The sequence below is a fragment of the Pipistrellus hanaki genome (assembly GCF_964339955.1).
Source record: "Pipistrellus hanaki genome assembly, chromosome: 1".
Lineage (NCBI taxonomy): Eukaryota > Metazoa > Chordata > Mammalia > Chiroptera > Vespertilionidae > Pipistrellus > Pipistrellus hanaki.
The window spans coordinates 116,367,200-116,392,172 of record NC_140503.1 but is presented as its reverse complement, the minus strand read 5'-3'; the positions used below and the strand labels follow the sequence as shown (position 1 = coordinate 116,392,172).

Here is a 24,973-nt window from a genome sequence, read left to right as displayed (position 1 = left end):
TAAAAAAAAAAAAAAAAAAAAAAAAAAAAAAAATCAATAAAATATATTAAAAAAATAAAGATATCTGTGATGTGAGTTTTAGTTATTTAGGGAGTTTATTCATTCATTTATTTATTGTTGAGTCAGCAAGTGAACTAAAGAAGCAAACACGGTTCTTTCCTGCACAATGCCCACCATGCAACTGTTCAAAAAGCATGAACAAACACATACTGGGAAACATTACAGTTGGTTAAACCGTTTTTCTCTCATTTTAATTCTTCAAATTAATTTAGCTCCGTTCCTATGGTAACATTAACAGGATACAACCTACTTATTAGTCCCTTTGCAAATCCTAAAATGTTTTTGATAATCAATCCTTCTAAAACATGCAAAAGGCCACAGTATTGCCAGAAAATAATGAATTCTTCAACTTAATTGCATTCTTCTTTAACCCTATTTTAAAAATCATTAGTTTCAGATACAGAGCTAATCAGATCATTAAATACTTATAACTTAGCCTGCAGGCTGCTTGCTCTCCTATTCTTTATACATCTGATTATTAAAATAAGCACTGTGTGCTAATGATGTGAAAAATTATGTTGGTTATATTTCAAGTGCACATGAGTTTATACTCTTGGAGTGGAAATAAAGTTTTTTAAAAAAACACCTCATTTTCTAAAAAAATCAGGTGAGATTAAGGAATTAGTGATAACTGTGTTAAGTGTACGAATGGCATTGTTGCTATATAAAAAAATGCCTATAACTTTCAAAGTCTTACCCGGAAGTATGCAATTTAAAAACAAATATCTTGGATTTGTTTTAAAATACTTAAGAGAAAAGAAAGCTAAATATGAAAAAATCCTAAAATGATTGAAATTAGGAAATGGGGTTATTGTGTCTAGTATTTGTGTGTGTTTGAAAATTGCACTAAAAAAAGTAGGAAAAAAAGCAGTTATTTCTCTAATTGTGTAAGTTAATTTAACTACTCTGCCTCAGTTTCACTATCTGTAAAATAATAGTGCCTACATTATACAGTTGTTGAATACTGCTGTTTCTCCACAAAAATTAGCTTAGTATTTCATTTATTTAAAAAATATATTTTTTAGATGTTTTTATTGATTTTAGAGAGAGAAGGGAAGGGAGAGGAGGGAGAAAGAGACAGATGGAAAGAGACAAAAAGAGAAACATCAATTGGTTGCCTCGTGATCCAGGAATCTAACTCGAGTAACCTTTTGGTACATGGGACAATGCTCCACCCACTCAACCTACTGAGCCACTCCAACCAGGGCCTAGCTTAGGATTTTAAGGGCTGTCAATTACACACCTACTCCAATCCCTTCAGTACTGCAATGGGAACAGACCTTACCCAGTCCCATGACCCTGGTGATGACTCTAATAGGATTCTTGCGTGGGGAGGGTACATGGCTTAAGAAGGTGGGTCTAAGCTACAGAACATTTAAATCTTTTACCTCAGGTGACCATCTTTCTTCTTTGTCTTGATTCTAAAAGTGTCCTTTTGAAATTTCTGAGAGAGTCTTTTTTGAAATTACTAGCCACATATGAATAACAAATCAAGTTAAAAGGCAGTTTAATCTTGTCCTTCACTTCCTCTCCTTTCCCTGTCCACTTAAGAGAGTTAATAGAATAGTACAAATTTTGAGTGGGCAGAAAAAACAGATTTATCTAGGCCTAGTTGTACAGGTGATGAAACCAGTGGTATGGGGGCAAAAAGAAGGAAGAATCTTTGTGCAGACTACCATTTGCTTCTTCCTTTCACTTAGTCTCATCATCTTGAACCTATAGCTTATGTTAGGGCCAGACTTAGGCAAATTCCAAGTAGTAATGGATTTACAAGAAGAAGAAAAGTGAAAGAGGAGAAAACAGAGAAAGGGGAATTCCAAGTAACTGTAGCAAAGACCAGGAAGTTTATGGTGCAATTCAACAGACTGATTCAAATTTATGTAAGGCCTATATGAATAGGGCATTGCTTGAAAGTACTTGGTGGTAAAGGAGCGAAATAACAAACACAAGGCATGTTTGCAGAAAATAAACTGTATACAAATCCTAGGTATCTATTTTTCTTAAAGAGAAGGCAAATCATTAACACAAAAGGAAAACCAAGTGAATAAAAACAGCTAAAGGAAAAATATTTTTAGACATATTAAGGGAGTAGTCATTAAAAGGGCACTGTAATGTTAGCTGAACAATAACATCTATTCTTTTATGCTCGCACTAGAGAGAGGCCTGGTGCTCAACATTGGTACACTTGGGGAGGGGCCTCTCAGCCCAGCCTTTTTGCAGTCCAGGACCCCTCGGGGGTATTTGCCTGCCAGCTTAGGCCCCTGAGGGGAGCGGGCCTAAACCAACAGTCGAACATCCCCCAAAAGGTCCTCAGTGCTGCCGCTTGGAGGTGGGAGAAGCTTTCAGCCGTGAGGCTGCTGGCTGAGCCGCACACTGATTGCCTGGGGGCAGCTCTTGCATTGAATATCTGCATCCTGGTGGCCAGTGCATGCCATAGGAACGGGTCATTCCACCATTCGGTCAATTTGCATAATAGGTTTTTATTATATAGGATTCCACTTCTAAAAGGCCTCCAGAAAAAAATGCAGAATCAGATTAATGCACTCATCACTTTCATTGCTCTCATCCAAAGTCCCTTGCCTGGATTACTCCAACAGCCTCCAACTTGGCTTGTTGCTCCTATCCTTGTTTTGCTACAAACTAGTCCCAACATAGCAGTTAGAACATTCCTTTAGAAATACTAGATCATGTTATTTCTCAACTCAAAACCTTTTCATGGCCCCTTCACCTCATTGAGAGTAAAAGTCAAATTCTTACAAGAGCTCAGTAAGGTCTTACTGATTTCCACATCACTTTTCCTTCTTAGTGGTTGACCTCTTGCTTGTACATTTCACTGCTCTCTGTGATATACCTAAGTATGCATAGTCCCACTATAATACCAATACTGCTCCTCCCTCCAGGAATCACTCTCCAAAGAGACACCTGGCTTATACTCCCTTTCCTTCAAATACTACTACTTTCCTTAAGTTCCCTATTTTACACAACACTCTTTTGCACCTCCACCATTCCTATCTCCCCTCAGTGCTTCACTTTGCTTCATGCATGTTTTACCAACTGTGATACTACATATTTTTGTCATTTTTCCCATTAGAACAAGCTCTATGATGACAAGGCTTTTTGATTACTGCTGTATCCCCAGCTGCTAGAAGAGGGCCTGGCATTCAGTAAATAATTGTTGAATGTTGTATTTACCTTAGTGCATGACAAAAACTAGGGTCTGTTTAGCTATATCTCACACATCACAAATTTAGGGTGTAGACCAGTTTTCAGGTACATTATACACTTGGAATTCCTCTAAAAATAACAATTGCCCAGAAAAATAAAATTATTTCCTCAAAACCTATGATTTGTACTTATCTTTCAATCAGTTTTGATATGCATATAAAAAACATAAAACTTAAATATGTATATTAAATTTCCACTAAAAAGAGAGATCTTAAATTTCCTTATGAATTAAACCACCATCATAATTTTTGAACCTTTTATAAAAATCTACATATATAGATTTAGTGGGTTTGAGCAATTTCTCAAAACCAATCTTTTTTTCTTTTAAATATATTTTATTGATTTTTTACAGAGAGGAAGAGAGAGTTAGAAACATCGATGAGAGAGAGACATCAATCAGCTGCCTGTTGCACGCCCCCCCCCCCCCCATGGGCGATGTGCCTGCAACCAAGGCACATGCCCTTGACCGGGATCGAACCTGGGACCCCTCAGTCCGCAGGTCCATCCACTGAGCCAAACCGACCTTGGCTCAAAACCAATCTTAACTACATATGAAGCTAAGAATTAATCCTTAAGTTATAATTGCAGAGGGCTAAAAACCTTTTATCTTTTTATGGTATTTCTGTTGGACTGTTTTGTACAACTGAGGATTCTTGATCAAAATATCTTGTGTGGTTCTAAATTGGGGAACTTTATCTGTGGCAGCAACTTCAGTATGTTTTCTTTCATTTCAGAGGATCCAAAATTATTTCATTTAATAATGTAGTACCAGTGCCAAAATGCCAAAAACAGCCACCTTAAATAGGAGTTAATAGAGCTAAGACTAATTAACTATGGAAAAGGAAAATCCCTAAGAACTTGATACTTTAAAGTGATGCTTTTAAAAAAAGTTAAGACGTTTTACAATGTTATAAAGTAGCTCATAAAATGCAATGTTTTCCTTTTTTTAAATAGATAAAAGCTAAACTATTATAAACTACATCACTGTATGAAATTTTTTCAGGTCAATTCTATTCTTTTTAGTTTATATTTAACATCAAGTGTGTTTATATCCACATAATAATTCGATAACATATTTCCTCCTCGCCAGGCCAGCACGGCTCAGTGGTTGAGCATCGACTTATGAATCAGGAGGTTATGGCTCGATTCCCAATCAGTGCACATGACGGGGTTGTGGTCTCATCCCCAGTGTGGGGCGAGGAGGAGGCAGCTGATCAATGATTCCCTCTTATCATTGATGTTTCTCACTCCTCCCCCTTCCTCTCTCTGAAATAAAAATATATATTAAAAAACAAAAAACAAAAACATATTTCCTCCTCTCAGATACTAATAAATAACCACAACCAAATCAAACTATTTACAGAAATGTTGTCAATAAACCTTTCTATCATAATGGAAATGCTCTATTCTATGCTGTCGAATATGGTAAGCCACTATCCACATATGACTATTGCACTTGAAATGTAGCTAGTGTGACTAACTAAATCTTTACTTACTCAACCAATTAAATAGCTATATGTGGCTATGCTCGGCTAGTGTGTCTCAGTATTGTCCCATGCACCAAAAGATCACTGATTCATTTCCCAGTCAGGGTCCATGCCTGGGTTGCAGACTTGATCCCCAGGAGTGGGTGTGCTAGAGGCAGCTGCTCCATGTTTCTAGTTCTCCCTCACCCTTCTTCTCTCTAACAAAAATAAAAAATAAAATAAAAAATAAAAATCTATATGTTGCAAGTGGCTACCATATTAGCACAACTTTATAGAGACCAGAAATAAGCTACCAGCCTATTATAGCATACCTTACGAGCTTTTTAATGATCCATTAACTAAACATAATTTCTCAGAATTTGCTTTACAAATTCATTTACCCAATTACCATCTCAATTACTATCATCCTCAAATCCCAGAGATTATACAAAAAAGATAAAAAAAAAAAAAGTTGACATACAAAATTTTAAAAAATAAGATAGACATATAAAATTGATAGACAACATGCTATTAAAAGTTAATTTAAAAAAAATATTTTGACTTTTTACAGAGAGGAAGGGAGAAGGATAGAGTTAGAAACATCGATCAGCTGCTTCATGCACACTCCATACTGGGGATGTGCCCGCAACCAAGATACATGCCCTTGACTGGACCTTTCAGTCCACAGGCCGATGCTCTATCCACTGAGCCAAACCAGTTAGGGCTAAACGATAATTTTAACGGTGCTAAGAACAAAAAAAAGGAATCTTACAGAGAAATAGTTAAAAAAAAACACACCATATGATTCTTTCTTTTTTTAAATCCTCACCTGAGGATATGTTTTTTTTTTTGTTGTTTTTGTTTTTTTTAATTGACTTTAGACACAGAGGAAGGGGAAGAGAAATACTAAAGTGAAAGAGAAACATTCATTGGTTGCCTCCCATATGCCCCCTGTTGGAGAATGAATCCACAACCTATGTATATACCCTGACCAGAATTGAACTCTCCCTTCTGGCATACAGGATAATGCTCCAACCAACTGAGCCACCTGTCCAGAGCCCTTTTTTTCTTTAAAAATCTACATCCAAGCAGCAAGGCCTCTTGACTCTACTTCTAAAATATATTCCAAATCTATCCACGTTTTCTTCATTTCAACTGTCTCCATCATCTCCTGAGTAGATTATTGCAACAACTTTCCAACTAGACTTCCTATTTCCTCTCTTGTGCCATTAAAAAGAAACAAACAATTTTTAAAAATTGAATTCAAAGAGGAAGGGAGAAGAATAGATAGAAACATCAATGATGAAAGAGAATCACTGATCAGCTGCTCCCTGCATGGTTCACACTGGGGATCAAGCCCACAACCTGGGCATGATCCCTGACGGGGAATCGAACTCTGACCTCCTGGTTCATAGGTTGATGCTCAACTACTGAGCCACGCCAGCTGGGCTCTTGTGCCCTCTTATAAATAATTCATTACACAGCAAACTGTGATTGTCTTAAAATGCAAATTAGATCACATTTTTCCTGTCCTTAATATTTTTCAATCAATTAATTCTTCTATCCTAAGAATATAGTCTTACCCTCATTTGCATGGTACTTTCCAATAGGCCAAAAATTTGTCTGGCCTAAGGCCTTGGTGCTATTCTCTCCCCCCCTCCCCCCCAGCTTGGAATGCTTTTTGCTTAGGTCTTCAGATGGGTGACTTTTATCACTCGAGTTGCAGTTCAAAAGTTTTCCCTCACCACTCTATCTAATGTTGCTACCTAGTCACTATTACATATGTAGTCTTTTGTTTTCAGAATAGAGGTCCAATGCAAGATTTGTACAAGAATGGGCCTTCCTTTCCCTTGCTGCTGGCATTGCCTTCTGCCGCCTTTCCACTCCAGCCCAGAGCTGCCTTTCTGCCTTCCCATACTGCCCAAAACCCTCCCTGGCCGCTAGGCACCTGCATATGCAAATTAACCCGCCATCTTTGTTGGACCAATTTGCATACTCACTCCTGATTGGCTGGTGGGCATCACAAAGGTAGTCAATTAGCATGCCATTCTTTTATTTTCAGATTTCCACAACTGAAATAAACTTTCTTTCATTTACTTGTTTCTATCAGCCTTTCTCTTCTAGAATATTGACTCTATGGGAACAAGAAGGGTCTCTTCACTGCTTGGCACTTAGTAAGCTCTCAATATTTGGAGGATGAAAAACAGATTTTAAAAAAATAACTATTATCTTAGGTCCTATATACGTAAACTGATCTTGGGTAAACTCAGCACAGCCTAGAAGCATAAAACTTGTGACCTGATAGGTTTTTTCTTTTATTCATTCTCACTTAAGGATATTTTCTCCATTAATTTTTAGAGAGAGTTGAAGAGAGGGAGAGGGATAGAGAAGGAAGGAGAGGAAGAGAGAGAGAGAGAGAAAGAGAGAGAAAGAGAGAGAGAGAGAGAGAGAGAGAGGTGAGAGAGACAAACATTAATTGCTTGCCTTCTGAAGGAGTAGGAGGGGGGGGCCAGGGATCAAACTGGATCAAATAAAATCCAGGTATGTGACCTTGACTGGAAATCAAACCCTCTACTCAGGGCTGAGGGCTGACATTGTAACCACTTAACAAAACGGCCCGGGTATGACCTGGTAGGTTTATATCCCCCTTTCTACTAATAAAATGGCAAAAATCCTAAAATAAAAGCACTGTAAATTTAACTCAGAAATGTAAAGAATAATGTCAAATGTTCATCCTTGGTTTTTAGAGAACCAAAAGACAGTAAATGAATTTGTTTTGGGTCTCATTGAGCCTCAGTATATAGTTTAAGTGATTACGGGAGAAAATAAGTAGAGGTTTCACCAGAGTAACAAACTAAAAAACTTGGTTTAAAACATTTTCAAATTTATAATTATTTAAAGAAAACTAGTCCCATTTATTTTTTTAACATTCATATTAATACTGCCAATATTACTAGAGTACTTCAAGACAATTTTCAAAAATAAAGATGAGATTAACTTACTTCAAACATAAATTTAAAAACTTTTGAAATAGTATTAGTAGTAATACATGTAATGACACTACACTTTTAAGTTTGGATACACAACATAGCACCAACCCTATAGTAAATGACAAAGCCTTAAAATCAGGAATGAGCCGAAGCCGGTTTGGCTCAGTGGTAGAGCGTCGGTCTACGGACTGAAAAGTCCCAGGTTCAATTCGGGTCAAGGGCAAATACATTGGTTGCGGGCACATCCCCGGTAGGGGGTGTGCAAGAGGCAGCTGGTCGATGTTTCTAGCTCTCTATCTCTCTCTCCCTTCCTCTCTGTAAAAAATCAATAAAATATACTTAAAAAAAACAAAACAGGAATGACAATGTATAGAAATGATAGCTAACCCAAAAGGACAGGTATAGGGTGGTCTCATAGACAGGTAGATTGGGATGCTAATAAAAGTGGAAAGTATACCTTTACTTGTCAATTATACCTTAATAAGGCTGGAAAAAAAAGTGATGGGGGAGGAAGAGAGAGAAAAATTAAACACCAAAGGGAAGAAAATGTCTATGTAATGTTATCCACCCATCCAACTAACAAACCAGTTCTTAAAACACTTAGAGAAACTGGGCACTGTGCAAGACTTGTTCTTAGACCAAAGGCACACTTTTTTTGGATGGTTGCTCAGAAGTGCTATCGTATCTCCGAACATGAAAATCTAATTGGTTTTGGCTGAATTCACCCCCACTGTTGATCTCATCAGTAGTTAAATGCTCACAGATTGAATCCTTTCAACTTCAGGGTCAGTTGTTCCTCTAGCCATGCATTTGACTGTCAGAGTTCCCAATCTGATCAAGGCCTCAAAAAGCCTTTCTTGCCACATAAAATGAAAGTAAGGAAATGGAATCGTTTGTGAAAAGCTAGGGATATTGGAGCCATGCAATGATACAACTTGGAGCGATAGGCTTAACTTGCCCACTTTTGGTTCAGATAAAAGCATGGATCCATGGAACAGACTGGTGGGTGCCTGAGGTGAGGGAGTGGGGTGACTGGATAAAATAGGTGAAGGGATTGGCGCATATATATATATATATATATATATATATATATATATATATATATATTTGGTTTAGCATTAAACCAGGACCTTCTCAATCCTGTTCAACACACTATATTTATTGCAAAAGTAAAGGCACTGCTCTTGGAGAAAAACAATGCTTGACATAGTCAAGTGCCAGTTTTCTTTCTAAAAGTAGTAGCCCTCCTGCCTAATGCACAGCGTCACTGAAAGGATCAACTAAGATAGTGAATGTGAAAGTAGCTGGGACCTGCTCAACTATTATTACTATGTATGTTGCTCCTTTGATTTTTGAACTTTTTTCCAACTCATAGTTTAGTAATTGTAAGGTTAGAATATCCAAATACAGAAAATAAAAATTAATGGGATTATGTAGAGGGCAACAGAGAACAGAAATAGTAATACTTAATAGGAAAATCAGTTAGAACACAGAACACATAAAGTTAGTCCCAGAATTACAGTAAAATCCTACTGTAAAACGAGGACAGTTACATACGGGCTGACCCTCTGCAGACATCGGCCAATTCGCCCAACCCAGGCGACCACCATGCTGGACTGTGCTTGTAGGTGAATCATTTTGGGACAAGTTGAGTGCGGAGGCGTAAGGGGAAGGACTTCCAATCCTGATGACCTGGCTCTTCCCCAATCCCTAGGTCTAACAAGCACTTCTTCCACTACTCTCTGTGCCTGGCCCAGTTAATCAAAACTACTCCCAGCCAGAAAGTGGCTGTCAGAGATTTCTTTTAGGCAGAGTCTTATAATTATGACACCAGTAGCATATTGCCTCCTCCCCCTCCCCACCCCAGTCTATCTGCTTTGAATGGACAGATACAGAGTCAGAAAAAACAGAGTTTTGTTTTCATTTTCTTCCCAAACTCACACGTCTCATTCTCCAAACTTTCCTATCTGTAAAACGAGTAATGCCGGCGCCCGTCAGCTCCATCGCACCACCGAGGAGAAGATGAATGAGACCCTCACGGCCTGGAAGGCGCCAGGAGTGGTGTCCGATAAACACCGAGCACATCCCCGTTTATAAAGTAGTAATGATGACTCCCACTCTGCCTTCCTGCCTCAATAAAACCCGAAGTGGGCCAAGCACATCCTCAGGGAACCTACGTCTGGGTGAGAGGAAGGAGGCAGCTCGGAGCCCCGGGGGCGGCGGTGATGGAGGGGTCGGGACGAGCCTACCTGTTGTTCCGGATGCTGACCAGCACGCACAGCACCAGCTCCAAGTAGGTGCGCAGCACCTCCAGCCAGCGGGAGGACAGCTGCACGGCCTCGACCTCCTCCCCGCCGGTCCCGGGGTCCGCGCCGCCGCCGTCGCCCGGCCCGCCGCCTCCGCTCAGGTAATTCTCGGCGGCGAACTCGACGCGCAGCTCCCGCACGAACCAGCCGCACTTGCGCATGAGGAACTCGAGCCGAGGCTGCTCCGCCGGGGAGACCCGGAGGCAGACGCGGAGCTGCGGCCAGAGCGCCGGGTAGAAGAGGCACTCGCGCCAGTGCGAGCAGGAGGCCGAGGCCCGCAGGCGGTCGGGCGCGGGCAGGAAGGAGAAGATGTGCACGATGAGCTCGCTGGGCAGCGACGCGGCCCCCGCCGCCTGCCCGCACAGAGCCATCCGGCCGCGCCGCCGGCCGCCGGCCCCCGGCCGCCCCCGCAGGCCCCGCAGCAGCCTCCGCAGCCGCCGCAGCTGCTGCAGCCGCAGCCACTGCCGCCGCCGCCACCGCGCCGCCCGGGCGGCCCCGGCTCGGGTTCGAGCTCCCGGCGGTCGGGGCTGCGGCACTGACAAGAACAACAACATCAATGACAAGGAAGAAGGGGGCGGAACCGTCGTGGGTCTCGGCGGAACCAAGTGCGGCTGGAGTGGCGGAGAGGGGGACAGGCCTTCGCGGGGGCGGCCCCCGAGAACCCGCCGCTGGCCTCTCACCCTTTGCTCACAGCCGCCGAGGCCTGCAGGCTCAGGGACTCCAAAACCGTCGACTGGCCGGTCTCAGGGCCCGGAAGCGGCAGGGCTTATTGTAAGGAAACCGCGGCCCTCCCCGCGCCTGGAGGCGGAGGCAGAGCAGTGGTAGGAGCTCAGTTTGACGTCGTCGGTGGTGGGAGGAGCCCGACGCTAGTGGGAGCGACTTCCGGAAGGAGGAAGCGCCCGCAGCCGGTAGGGAGGGAGACGCGGCACGTGACCCCTGACGCACGCTGGCGGCGGGGGGTGGAGGCGGGGCGGGGGCGGGGCGGGAAGCGAGCGCTCAGCGCGCCCCCTGCCGTCCGACGGCGGACGCGGCTCTCGTCCACCGGGGCGTTCAGGCGGCGGAAGTCGCGGAGCTCGGGTTGTTAATGGGAGGTTCGGGCTGTTTTTCTCACTCGTTTCTCCGTTGGTTGGCCGGAAAGTCCAAGCTACAGGGCCAGCATGCAGGGTCTTTCTCGGTCGGCTCACCTGCCGGCGTATTTTTAAGTTTCCCCGAGAGAGAGCCACTAACGAGGGGGGCCGGACGCACGTGTGTGCAAACCCCTAAGCGCAGCGCACCTGGTGCGAGGGCCGGGCCGGGGCGCCGCCCTGTGCGCTGAGGGCGGCAGGCGCGGCCGGCGAATGAAGGGGCCGCTGGACTGTTAGTTTCCCGGGGTTTGAAGGAGGCTGCGCGGTCCCAGTTCCGAGACTGAGAGGGCCCCGGTTGAAATGGAACTGGTGGTTATAATAAGTAAGGGTTTTCTTCAGCTTGAGAAAAGGATTTCTCCAGAGAGGGCCCCTAACGTCATCACAGCTTGGGAGAGGTGGTTAGCTGGTTGTAATGGGCGGTGAAGTCAGAAAGGCTATGACTTTATGTAACAATTGAGGATTGTTTTAGGAGGCGGCCGCTTCAGAGCCTTCACTGTGATCTTGGAACGGCCTTGTGCTCTCGGGGTACACACCAAGAACTTCTTCCGTTAGGCATTTTTAGTTCTTGGAGAACCAAGCTCTCTGTTCATGCTGCTTTGATGCATTTTGGTACCCTGAGCCAACACCACGCTGCCAACACTATTGTGTTAACCTTTGAGTTCTCTTTGGTTCAGTACCTGTTTTACAAAAAAAAAAAAAAAAAAAAAAAAAAAAAAAGGTAACATTCATGGTAAGTCACTTCTCTGAACCTCTGACTGGAAGAGTTCTTTTGTTTGTTTAATTGATTTCAGAGAGGAAGGGTGAGGGTGAGAGAGAAACGTCAATGATGGGAGCGAATCTTTGATCAGCTGTTCATGCTTGCCCCTTCTGGGGATCCAGCCTGCAACTGGGGCATGTGCGCTGAGGGGGAATCCAACCCATGACCTCCTGGGCATAGATGGTGCTCAACCACTGAGGCACACCGCTGGGCCAGAGTTATTCCTCTGTAATTATTATACATTCTGCATAAATTAATGAGCATTTATGGAAACAGCCACAGCTAGGAAGTTAAGACTTGCATTTTAATTTTTTATATCTTATACTCATTGATGTATTTTGAAGTGAATCATAGACATCTAAATCTGCCACTTCTAACTACTTAAGCATGCACATCTAAAAAAGCATATTACTATAAAACAAAAATAATCACATTTAAAATAAATAACTTTTTAAAAAAATATATATTTTATTGTTTTTTTACAGAGAGGAAGAGAGAGGAACAGAGAGTTAGAATCATCGATCAGCTGCCTCTTGCACACCTCCTACTGCGGATATGCCCGCAACCAAGGTACATGCCCTTGACCGGAATCGAACCCGGGACCCTTCAGTCCACAGGCCGACGCTCTATCCACTGAGCCAAACCGGTTTTGGCAAAATAAATAGCTTCTTAATGTTATCTAATATTCCATTTTAAATTTATCAAATTATCTCCCAGATGTCCTTTGTTCAGCTGTTTAATTATACCAGGATCCAGTTAAGGACCAAATTTGTTTTTGGTTTATGTACATCAAGTCTTTTAAAATATAAAATAGTCCAGCGTTTTTCAACCGCTGTTCCGAGACACACCTGGTGTGCCGTAGGTGCAGACAAGACAAGAATTTTATATTTTTTCACTATTTTGTTTACTTAATATTTCATAATAAAGTAATTATAAAATACTTTCTTTGTGTTTATTTGATTCCTATTCAAGAGAATTACTTTATATATAGTCAATATAGGCACAGAGTTAAATTTTTTAACATTTTCTAATGGTGGTGTGCCTCGTGATTTTTTTCATGAAACAAGTGTGCCTTTTACAAAAAAGGTTGAAAAACACTGAAATAGTCCACCCTGTTTGTTTTTCTTTCTCTGAGTAGCTAAAGAGTCCAAGCTTTTATCCCAGTAGAATATCTCACCTTTAAATGTTTGATTACTTTCTTTTGGTGTTTAGCTTACTGCTCTGGTCCCTGCACTTCTTTTTATTTTTATTTTTTAATTTAATAAATCTTTATTGTTCAGATTATTACAATTGTTTCTCCTTTCCCTCCCCATAGCTCCCTCCACCTGGTTCCCACCCCATCCTCTGTCCTTACCTCCCCCCACGGTCCACATTCATAGGTGTACGGTTTTTGTCTGGTCTCTTCCTGCACCCCCCATAACCCTTTCCCCCTGAGAATTATCAGTCCACTCCCTTTCTATGCCCCTGATTCTATTATATTCACCAGTTTATTCTGTTCCTCAGATTTTTAATTCAATTGATTTTTAGATTCACTTGTTGATAGATATGTATTTGTTGTTCATAATTTTTATCTTTACTTTTTTCTTCTTCCTCTTCTTAATACATTTCAGCAATTCATATAATACTGGTTTGGTGGTGATGAACTCCTTTAGCTTTTTCTTACCTGTGAAGCTCTTTATCTGACTTTCAGTTCTGAATGATAACTTTGCTGGGTAGAGTAATCTTGGTTGTAGGTTCTTGCTATTCATCACTTTGAATATTTCCTTCAACTCCCATCTAGCCTGCATAGTTTCTGTTGAGAAATCTGCTGACAATCATATGGGTGCTCCCTTGTAGGTAACTAACTTTTTCTCTTGCTGCTTGTAAGATTCTCTCTTTGTCTTTTGCTCTTGGCATTTTAATTATGATGTGTCTTGGTGTGGTCCTCTTTGGATTCCTTTTGTTTGGGGTTCTGTGTGTTTCCTGGACTTGTAAGTGTATTTCTTTCACCAGGTGGGGAAGTTTTCTGACATTATTTCTTCAAATAGATTTTCAATATATTACTCTCTCTTCTGGCATCCCCATAATTCTGATGTTGGTACGCTTGAAGTTGTCCCAGAGGTTTCTTATACTATCTTCAACTTTTTGGATTCTTTTTTCTTTTTTCTTTCCCAGTTGAGTGTTTTTTTGTATTTCAAATTTTTTATTTGATTCTTGTGTTCCTCTGGTCTGCTGTTGGGTCTCTGTATAATATTTTTTATTTCAGTCAGTGCATGTTTATTTTCTAGTTGGTCCTTTTTCATATCCTCGAGGGTCTCACTAAATTTATTGGCCTTTTCTAGGAAATTCTTGAAAAACCTTATAACCGTGGTTTCGAATTCTACATCCAGTTGTTTGTTTTTCTCTATTTCTTTCATTTGTGGTCTGTTTTTTTTTTTTTTGCCTCTTCATTTTTGCTGCTTCCCTGAGTTGGTAGGGAGGCTTTGTGTGCTAGCTTTCCTATATGGCCCAGTGGCTCAGCCTCTGCAGTTATCTGAGGTGGACACTCTTGGTGCTCCCCTTTGTGGACTATGTGTACAGCCTTGTTGTAGTTAAGTCTTGATTGTTGTTTGAATCACTGGGAGGAATTGACCTTCAGGCCAATTGGCTATGTGTATCAGCTGTGTTGACGCCAGGAGACCTGTGCTGGAGACAGCCTTATAGGACCAGACTTGCAAAATTGCAAAAGCCTCTGTGCTCAGCTTGGATGGGGCAGAGTCTCAGGGCTGAGCTGACAGTCTTGACTTCCCATCAGCCCTGCCCTTGTACATGTGCCTCTAGAACTCTGCCTTCTGCGGCTCCCCTGAGTTTTTGCCTGACAGTCCAGATTCCCCTTATATGAGCTTGTCCAAAACTGGGTTTCAGTGCAGTCAGGGGCTTCCCTCCCCCACTCCCCCACCAGCCAGGCACTCGGCCGCCCTTCTTCTCTGCGCGTGAGTGTCTCCGTACTTCAGTGATTTGGGACTCCTCTGATCCATGAGCTCTTCTCTTTCCTTCTAGTTGTAGAATTTCCACTCAGCCAGCTTTCCTGTGGTTTTTGGATGATGTCCGTTTATCTTTTAGTTGTAGTTTTGAAATTCTTGTGTGAGGCAGCAATTTAGGTGCTTACCTAGACCGCCATCTTGGTTTCTCGCATTTCTTCTTTTTAATCCTCACCCAAAGATATTTTCCCCATTGATTTTTATTTTATTATTTTTTGTTAATCCTCACCTGAAGATATTTTTTCATTTATTTTTTTTTCTTGATTTCAGGGAGGGAGGGAGAGAGAGGAAGGGAGGGAGGGAGAGAGAGAAACATTAACAATGAGAGAGAATCATTGATCAGCTGTCTCCTGCACACCCCCTACTGGGGATCAGGCCCACAACCCAGGCATGTGCTCCTGACTGAAATTGAACCTCAGGCCCTTCAGTCTGCAGGCTGACACTGTATCCACCAAGCCAAACCTGATTGAGCTCCATTGATTTTTTTTTTTTTTTTTTTTAGGGAGAGTGGAAGAGAGAGGGAAAGACAGCTCTGCAGTCCCACCTGGCATCCCTCTGGTCTGGTGCTGCCTCCTCAACTTCTCCACCATCCCACCTGTGGGAAATCAGTCAGGGCCAGGCCCCCTGCCCAGCTCCCTCAGTGTCTAGGAACTGGCCAGCAGCCCTGCCTCCTTCCCCACCCCCCTACTGCTGCTGGTCACTGACTGTAATCAACCAAGCGATTGGGCCCCTGCTCACACCTGCCTTGGCCTGGTGCCCCCACCCCTCACCTGCTCCACCATCATTGTCAGAGCCCATCAGGGTCAGCAGCGAGAGCACTGCTGCCCACTGCCAGCACTGCATCACTGATACCCACCATGTTCTGTGCCACTTCCTGGTGGTCAGCGCATGTCATAGTGAGCGATTGAATTCCTGGTCTCCTGGTTGAACTCCCAGTCAAACAACCGCCCAAGGGGACAATTTGCATATTAGGCTTTTATTATACAGGATATTTTGCATATTATAAAATCCACCCATTTCAACTAAATGTCAGTGATTTTTAGTAATTTTACTAAATGGTGCAACCATCACTTTAAATCAGTTTTAGAATATTTTCATCTTTTTTAAAAGTATATTTTATTGATTTTTTACAGAGAGGAAGAGAGAGGGATAGAGAGTTAGAAACATCGATGAGAGAGAATCATCGATCAGCTGCCTCTTACACACCCCCTACTGGGGATGTGACCGCAACCAAGGTACATGCCCTTGACCAGAATCGAAACCAGGACTTTTCAGTCCACAGGCTGACACTCTATCCACTGAGCCAAACCAGTTTAGCTATTTTCATCTTTTTAATAAGATTCCACATGCCCATTGATAGCTAATCCCCATTCTTTCTCCCAGGCAATTACTTATACTCTTTCTGTCTTTATAAATTTGCCTTTTTTCAACAGTTCATTTAAAGGGAATCATCTATACTACTAAAAGGGTAATATGCTAATTAGACTAGGTTGACCAGCCATCTTCCAGATGTCCAACTTCCTTCAGGACAAAGCCATGGTAGTGGGGGCCACGGCAGAGGCAGTTAGGGGTAATCAGGCTGGCAGGGGATGGCAGTTGGGGGTGAGATCAGGTTGGCAGGGAAGGGTAGTTGGAGGCTAGATCAGGCCTGCAGGGAAGGGCAATTAAGGGTGATCAGGCTTGCAGGGGAGAGCAGTTAGGAGATAGATCAGGCCGGCAGGGGAGGGCTATTGGGGGAAAGATAAGGCTGGCCCAGGAAGGCAGGGGTAATCAGGAAAGCAGGTGAGAGGTTAGGGGCGATCAAGCAGGCAGCTGAGTTGTTAGGGGTGATCAGACAGGCAGGCAGAGTAGTTAGGGGCGATCAGGCAGGCAGGCAGGTAAACAGGAGCCAGTGGTCCCAGATTGCAAGAGGGGTGTCTGACTGTCCCCATGGGTCCCCAATTGGAGAGGGTCAGGCTGGGCTAAGGGACCCCCACCTCCATGCACGAATTTTTTGCACTGAGCCACTAGTTTACATAATAAAAACCCAGTGGTCGTAATACTGTAACGACCAAAGACCGGTCACCAGGAGGTGATTGATGGGTCCTGTGTTGCTGGTGGGACTTGATGCTCGGTCCCACGGTGCTCTGGGTCTGGGTCTCGTGCAATTTCACATACTAGGCCTCTAATCTAATCCTAAGTGACTGGCTGACCATTTTACTGTCTGACCGATAGTTATGATGTGCACTGACCACCAGGGGGCAGACGCTCTATCCACAAGCTGATAACTTGGCAGCTGTGGTTCTCTGGTGATGCACCTGGAACCAGAGAAGAGAGTGCCCGATTCCGGGTGTGTCACCCGAGAATCACCTGAGGGATGTCAGGGAGCCAGTTTCAGCTCAATCCCTGCAGGCCAGGCCGAGGGACCCCACCTGTGTATGAATCTGTGTACCAGGCTTCTAGTATAATATATGATCTCTTGTGTCTGACTTTGTGTTTGTTTGTTTTTTGTTAGCTTTTGGTTAATTCTCATCTGAGAATATTTTTCCATTGATTTTTAGAGTGGGGCGGGGGAGATGATTGATGTGAAAGGGATACATTGATTTTGTTGCCTCCAGCCCAGTGTTGGGATGATCTTGTAACTGAGAATCAAACCCAGGACCCTTCAGTCTTGGATGGACACTCTACCCACCAAGCCAAACCTGCTAGGGGCTGAGTTCTTGTTTTTGAGCTTCATTCTGATGTAGCATTTGCTAGTATTCCATTCCTTTTTATTTTTGACTAGTATTCCATGGTATGTTTCGGTGTGTGTGTGTGTGTGTGTGTGTGTGTGTGTGTTTGTGTTTGCCAACTCATTCATTAGTTTTCCAGTCTTTAGCTATTATGAATAACACTAGGGGCCCAGTGCACGAATTTGTTCACTACTGTGGTCCTGAGGCTGTGATGGGCATAGGGACGGATCTCGGCCCATTCTCCATGCCCCCACCTGACCCCTCCCACTGCGGCCCCTGGTTCCCTGTCTGTCAGCAGTCCCGCTTCCACCACCGCCGCTCCCACGTGCTGATTGCACAGGCCCTGCTCGCTACCACTGATGGCATGGAGTGAACTCATTGTATTCCTACCAGGCCAGCAGCCTGGTGTGAGCAGCTGCTGCTGCCCCGATAACTCCTCAGGAGTAGGGGGAAGTGGAGAAGCCCTCGGGAGCAATTGGGGCCTTAAGCTGCTGCTTGTACCTGCTGGCGGTGCCAAGCAATCAAGACCAGCACTGGGTGCTAAGAGTGGGTGCAAGTGGCCACTATGGCACTGGCTGCAGGTACGAGTAGTGTTGGCAGCAGGTATGAGTGAGTGCCGGGCGGGACCGTGGTGCATGGGAGCAAAGAATTTCCAGTAACCACTAGAGGCTCACCCCTATGACGTGCCCGGTGCCTTGCCCTGGTCTGGTGCCTCCACTCACCTGCTCCACCATCCTGCCATGGCCAAAGCCTGCCATGTTCCATGCTCTGCTGCCTGCTGCTGACACCTGCCATGCTCCATATGCACTCCTGGTGGTCAGCATAGTCATAGCTACTGGTGGTTCAGTTGTTCAGTTCTGCCATTCAGTCTATTTGCATGTTAGTCTTTTATTTTATAGGATGTCTATGAACATTCATGTATAAGTCTTTTATGGATATTTCTCTTAGGTAGATACCTAGGAATGAAAGATAATAGGTTGGTCATTCTATGTATAACTTTTTGAGAAAATGCCAAACTATTTTCCAAAGACACTGTACCATTTTCTATTCCTATGAGCAATGAATAAGGGTTTCCAGTCTCTGACTTTTGATGATCTGAAAATATTCTTTGGTTGATTTTAGATTGATATTTTTTTCTTATTCTTAGCATTTTATTAGCAATAAAATGAAGTTCTTTTTGGATATCATTAATAATTAGTCTTCAGTAATTAGGAATAGTTCCCAAAGGAAATAAAAATGTATCAATCTGCTATAAAATAAAAATTAGTTTTTTGAATTTTTAACTTTCACTTTCGAATTAAGGATTGGTAGGAATACAATGAGTTAAGACATGAGTAAGATATGCTTTTGTCCAGTTACATATAATAAAACAGTAAATTCCAGTTATGTCATACAATTTATTTATTAAACAAACATCTTTAAAATTTAAGTATTTTTGAATTTGTATTCTTGTAGCATGTTATGTGGAATTAATTTATATTTCATGACACTTATGTATACTACACTTGATAAAGTGTAAACTATTTTTTATAAAGTAACAGAATTGACTTCTAAAGGACAGAATCAAATCACACTGTGTGAAGTTACAATAATTCAAAGTGTGGGAGGAAGTACTGACATTATGAAGCTCATAAGTACTTAGTAGTACTAAGCTCCTAGTGCCAAAAGAGGCATATTGTCACTATAGCAACTGCCCATGCTTATTTGGATTTGAAACACAGGCAACAAATGGTGCATAAGACTATAACATCAAGATGGTGGTTTGTGCTCTGGTGGTTTGGATATGTGTCTATTGATAGTAAGAGGTTTGTTCTGTTTATCTCATTTTTAAAAATTATGATTGATTCTGTTTTAGAGATGTCTTAATTCTAATGTATTTGTCTGGAGAGAAATTAAACATTCAGTACTCTTATAATCTTCCTTTTCTAACATGTTAAACTTAGTGCTTTTTCCAATTAGGTTGTTAAATATATTTTTACTGTAGCTTTCTCTTCATTATCATCATTGTTTGGCAGGTTGACAAAAAACCGTTATAAAAATATACTTTTACTAGAGGCCCAGTGCACGAATTTGTGCTTGGGTGAGGTCCAGCCGGCCCAGCTCTAATTGGGGCAGATCAGGGCTGGACCTATTGGAAGGAGATGGTGGGAGGTTGGCCGGCTAGCCCACCCCTATTGGCCCAATCATGGCTGGGCAGGGGGGAGGATCTGAGTGCGATTGGCCAGTGGGCACCACCCCCAATTGGGGTGGGTGGCCTATTGGGGGTGGGGGTGGCCATGGGGAGGGGCTGTGGGCAGTGGGACAGTTGGCCCCTCCTCTAAATGGGATAGGGGATTAAATTGGGGGCAGAACTGGCTGGCGGAGGGGCTGTGGGTCCATCCGGGTGGTAGAGGCCCTTCTGGGGTGAGGACTATCAGGGGGAGGGGCCGCAGGCATTTGGCCAGCAGCCCTGCCCCTGGGAGCTGAGCTGGGGTGGGACTGGCCTGGGGGAGGGGCTGCAGAAGATTGGCTGGGTGGCCCTGCCCCCTATTGGGGTAGGAGGGCAATCAGGAGCAGGGCCTGCTGCGGGAGGTACTGCAGACCCATCAGGGTGGTGGGGGCCCATCAGGGGCAGGACTGGCCAGGGAGAGGGGCTTTAGGAGGTTGGCCAGCCACCCCGCCATCGATTGGGGTGGGAGAGGCTGAATAGCGGTGGGGCTGGCCAGGACGAGGGGCCACAGAAGGTTGAGTCTGGTTCAAGGTTCATCAATCTTGCTTATCTTTTCAAAGAAACAGCTCTTGGTTTTATTGATCTTTTGTATTTTTTTTTCTTTTTTTGTCTCTATGTTATTTATTTCTGCTCTAATCTTTTTAAATTCCTTTCTTCTACTTTCTCTGGGTTTGTTTATATTTTCTAGTTCTTTTAGGTACAGGGTTAGATTGTTTATTTGAAATTTTTCTTTCTTCTTGAGGTAGGCCTGTAATGCTAAGAACTTTTCTCTCAGGATTGCTTTTGCAATGTCCCAGAAATTTTGGGTTGTTGTGTGTTTACTTTCACTTGTTTCCAGGTTAATTTTTATGTCTTCCTTGATAACCCATCGGTAACCCATTTATCTATCTATATAGAAGCCTAAGTGACCATTTCAATTGAACAAATGACCGAACAGGCTGCATGGGGCAATCAGGATGGCAGGGGGGTTAGTGAGGGGCAACCAAATGACTGAACAGCAGGCTGCATGGGGTGTACCGGCCGGCAGGGGTGGCAGTTAGGGGCAACCAGGCTGGTGTGGGGAGGGCACAGTTGGGGGTGATCAGGTTGGCAGGGGGGCAGTGAGGGGCGATCAGCAGACAGAGGTGGTTAGGCGTGACCAGGCAGGCAGGCAGGTGAGTGGTTAGGAGCCCAGTGGTCCAGGATTGTGAGAGGGATGTCCTACTGCAGGTTTAGGCCGAGGATTGGTGAAGGTTTAGGCTGGGCTGAAGGGACCATCCTCCCAGTACGAATTTCATGCACCAGGCCTCTAGTTATTTAATAATGTGCCTTTTAGCATCCATGAGTTGGATGTTTTTGATTTTATCATCATTGATTTGTAGTTTCATGCCATTGTGAGCTGAGAGGATATTTGATGTGATTTCAGTCTTCTTGAATTTGTTAAGACTTACTTTGTGCCCTAACATGTGTTAATCTTTGAGAATGTTCCATGTGTACTTGAGAAGAATGTATATTCTGAAACCTTGGGATGAAATGTTCTGTAAATATCAATTAAATTAACTTGATCTAGTGTATTAAGGTCACTGTTTCCTTGATGATTTATTAGTTTGAAAGACCAATCGATAACAGTGGGATGTTAAAGTCCCTATGACTGTATTGCTGTTGATCTCTCGCTTAAAGTTCACCAAGAGTTTTTAAAAACATATTTATGTGCTCCTGTAATGGGTGCATGTATGTTTACAAGGTTATATCCTCTTGTTGGATTGATCCCTTTAGTATAATGTAGTGACCTTTGTCTCTTTTAAAAAAAAAAATACGTTTTCATTGATTTCAGAGAGAGAAAGGGAGAGGGAGAGAAAGATAAAAACATCAGTGGATGAGAGAAAATCATGCCCATCGTTGGAGATCGAGCTGGGAAACTGGGAATTTGTTCCAACTCAGAATTGAACTGTGACCTCCTCATTCATGGGTTGATGCTCAACCACTGAGCCACACTGGCTGAACTTCTTTGTCTCTTTTATAAACTACTATAGGCCTGGTGCACAAAATTTGTGCATGGGAGAGGGAGGTGTCCCTCAGCCCAGCCTACTCATCCAGGACCCCTTGGGGAATGTCCAACTGCCCATTTAGGCCCAATCCTGCAGGGATAACTGATTCTGCCTACCAGCCTGATTGACACCTAATTGCTCTCCTGCTTGCTTAATTGCCTCCAAATGCCTTCCCTTGCATGCCTGGTTGCCCCCAGCTTCCCTCCCCTTCAGGCCTGGTCACCCCAAATTCCCCTCCCCTGCCAGTCTGGTCACCCTCAACTTCCCTCCTCTGCAGGCCTGGTTGCCCCTAACTGCCCGCCCCTGCAGGCTCAGTAACCCACAGCTGCCCTCTCCTGCTGGCAAGGTCGCCCCCTAACTGCAGGCCTAGTTGTCCCCAACTGCCCTCCCCCTGCTGGCCTGTTTTCCTCCACTGCCATGTACTGCCAGCCTGATTCCTCACAACTGCCCTCCCCTGCTGGCCACCTTGTGGTGGCCATCTTGTGACAATGTGAGGGTGGCCATCTTGTGACCATCATCTTGTGATGATGTGAGGGCATTGCACAAGGCATGAGGACCACCTAGACTTTTATTAGTATAGATGTTTGGAAGTCTCTTTTGTCATATATAAGTATTGCTCCCCCAACTTCTTTTTCATTTGCATTTGCATGGGATATTTTTTCCACTCCTTCACTTTCAGCCTGTTCAAATCTTTTGTTCTGAGGTGGGTCTCTTATTGACAACATATATATGGACCATGCTTTCTTATCCATTCATTTACCCTATGTCTTTTAATTGGAGCAATTAATCCATTTACAGTTAAGGTTATTATTGACTAGTGGCCCGATGCACAAATGAATATTCATGCAAGAATGGGCCTTCGTTCCCTGGCTGTTGCACTGCCTTTGCTCTGGCCAGAGCAGCCTTTCTGCTCCAGCCTGGCCAGAGCAGCCTTTCTGCCTTCCCACACTGCCCAGAGGTCCTGAGCGGCTGGGGTGGTGCAGAACGTCTGCATTGTTGCCATGGTGACGACACAAGTGTACTGCCCCATTCTCCACCTCTCGGTGCCTGTGTATGTAACTTAACCTGCCATCTTAAAATAAAAAGCTTCTGCACAGCAAAAGAAACCATGAACAAAATGACAAGAGAGAACGTATTTGCCAATAATATTCAAAATATATAAAGAACTCATACAACTTAATAAAAGGAAGACAAATAATACAATTAAAAAATGAGCAAAGGACCTAAATAGATAACTCACCAAAGTGGACATACACATAGCCAAGAGACATATGAAAAAATGTCAAAGTTACTAATAATCAAAAATATGCAAATTAAAACAATAATGAGGTATCATCTCACATCTGTCAGAATGGCCACCATCAACAAATCAATAAGAAGATGGCCACTTAGGTAAACACCTAAACTGCTGCCCTTGCACAACAATTTCAAAACTACAACTAAAAGACAAAACTTCTATCACCCTGAACCACAAGAAAGCTGGCCGAGTGGCAGTTCTACAACTACAAGGAAAGAGAAAAGAACATTGAGACATGCACAAGCGCTGAAAAGCTGAGTTACAGAGGCATGCAAATCGGGCTGGTGGCAGGTGACTGGGCGCCCTGCTTTTTTCAACCTGAAGGGAGACAAGCTCCCGCTTACTCTGAAATTCAGTTTCTTGGGAGACTCTGGGGACCCAAACTCCTACAGGGAGAAGCTGAACTGTCTGCCATCGGGTTGGAAAGTGAGGGTGACTTTCTTGCAGAGGTGTGTGCAGCAATCAATGTTTACTGTGCCAGGGCTCAGGATGCAGGGACTTGGAAATGTGGAGACGCAGAGATGGCTGACTGGCCGCCATCACTGTTTGCCACACCCTAGTCTAGTGACACCCTGAGACCCCACCCCTCACAATCTACAAATCCATCCAAGCTTCACACAGCGGCTTTTGCATATAAATGGCATGCCCTATCACAACTTAACCTAACAAACTATAGCTCTGGTCAGACAGCTCCAAAACTTTCAAACCCCAAGCAAAGAGGAGAAAACTGTAGTTCTTGCTGTAGCTCCTGCTGGGTGGCTTCATACAGTAGCTGACCTGCACCCCATTGGAGATCCAGAAGCTAGTGTATCTAGTGGTCAGTGTGAGACGACACCAGATTTCAACTACTCACATCCATAAGTGACACATCCAAGAGGCAGACTCAGTGAGCACCAAAATCCCACTGAAACAAGTCCTGCCCCATAAGTGTGTCTCCAGTACAGCAGTTCTTCCATTATAGACACAGCGAGTCCTCACAGCCAATTGGCTTGGAGGTCAATTCCTGCTAGTGACACCAACAACAATCAAGACTTAACTACAACAAGGCTGTACACACAGTCCACAAAGGGGTGCACCAGAAGTATCCACCTCAGGTAACTGGGAGGCCGACCTATTGGGCCACATAGGACACCTAGCACACAAAGCCTCCCTACCAACTCAGGGAAACAGTGAAAGTGTGGAGACAAAGAAACAGATCACAAATGAAAGAAATGGAGGAAAACAAATGACTGGATATAGAGTTCAAAACCACAGTTATAAGTTTTCTCAAGAATTTCCTAGAAAAGGCCAATAAATTTAACGAGACCCTTGAGGATATGAAAAAAGACCAACTAGAAATTCAACGTACACTGACTGAAATAAAAAATATTATACAGAGACCCAGCAGCAGACTAGAGAAACACAAGAATTAAGTCAAATATTTTAAATACAAAGAAGCAAAAAACACCCAACCAGAAAAACAAAAAGAAAAAGGAATAAAAAATATGAAGATAGCGTAAGAAGTCTCTAGGACAACTTCAAGCATACCAACATCTGGATTATAGGGGTGCCAGAAGAAGAAAGAGAGCAAGATATTGAAAACCTATTTGAAGAAATAATGACTGAAAACTTCCCCCACCTAGTGAAAGAAATAGACTTACAAGTTCAGGAAGTGCACAGTTTGTGGTTGCCTCTGCTGGACCTGGGTGTGCATGGGAAGGATCAAGCTGCATGTACACCAAGGCAGTCTTTTATCAGCACCGGGCCCAGGGTTCAAATCAGCAAAAGTCCCAAGGCACCCTGAAATCTGCCTTTGCTTCTAT

General features: G+C 43.4%; 2 protein-coding genes and 1 pseudogene across 3 annotated transcripts in view; 1 reads left to right on the top strand and 2 right to left on the bottom strand.

Moving 5' to 3' along the window:
• Positions 1-10,864, bottom strand: part of FBXO33 (F-box protein 33) — a 30,788-nt gene extending 19,924 nt beyond the window's left edge. The window contains exon 1 of the mRNA XM_084869966.1: positions 9,991-10,864. Within this exon, the coding sequence (XP_084726092.1) occupies positions 9,991-10,601 (611 nt within the window). The 5' untranslated portion in view covers positions 10,602-10,864. The remainder of the gene's footprint in view (positions 1-9,990) is intronic.
• The window catches only part of LOC311620775 (neurofilament light polypeptide-like), a 1,158,328-nt pseudogene that overhangs the window by 407,747 nt on the left and 725,608 nt on the right, over positions 1-24,973 (bottom strand). The gene's annotated exons all lie outside the window — the stretch shown is intronic.
• LOC311616286 (fibrous sheath-interacting protein 2-like) overlaps positions 10,903-24,973 on the top strand; it is a 60,860-nt gene continuing 46,789 nt past the window's right edge. The window contains exon 1 of the mRNA XM_084871433.1: positions 10,903-10,955. The gene's annotated coding sequence lies outside the window, so the exon portion shown is untranslated. The remainder of the gene's footprint in view (positions 10,956-24,973) is intronic.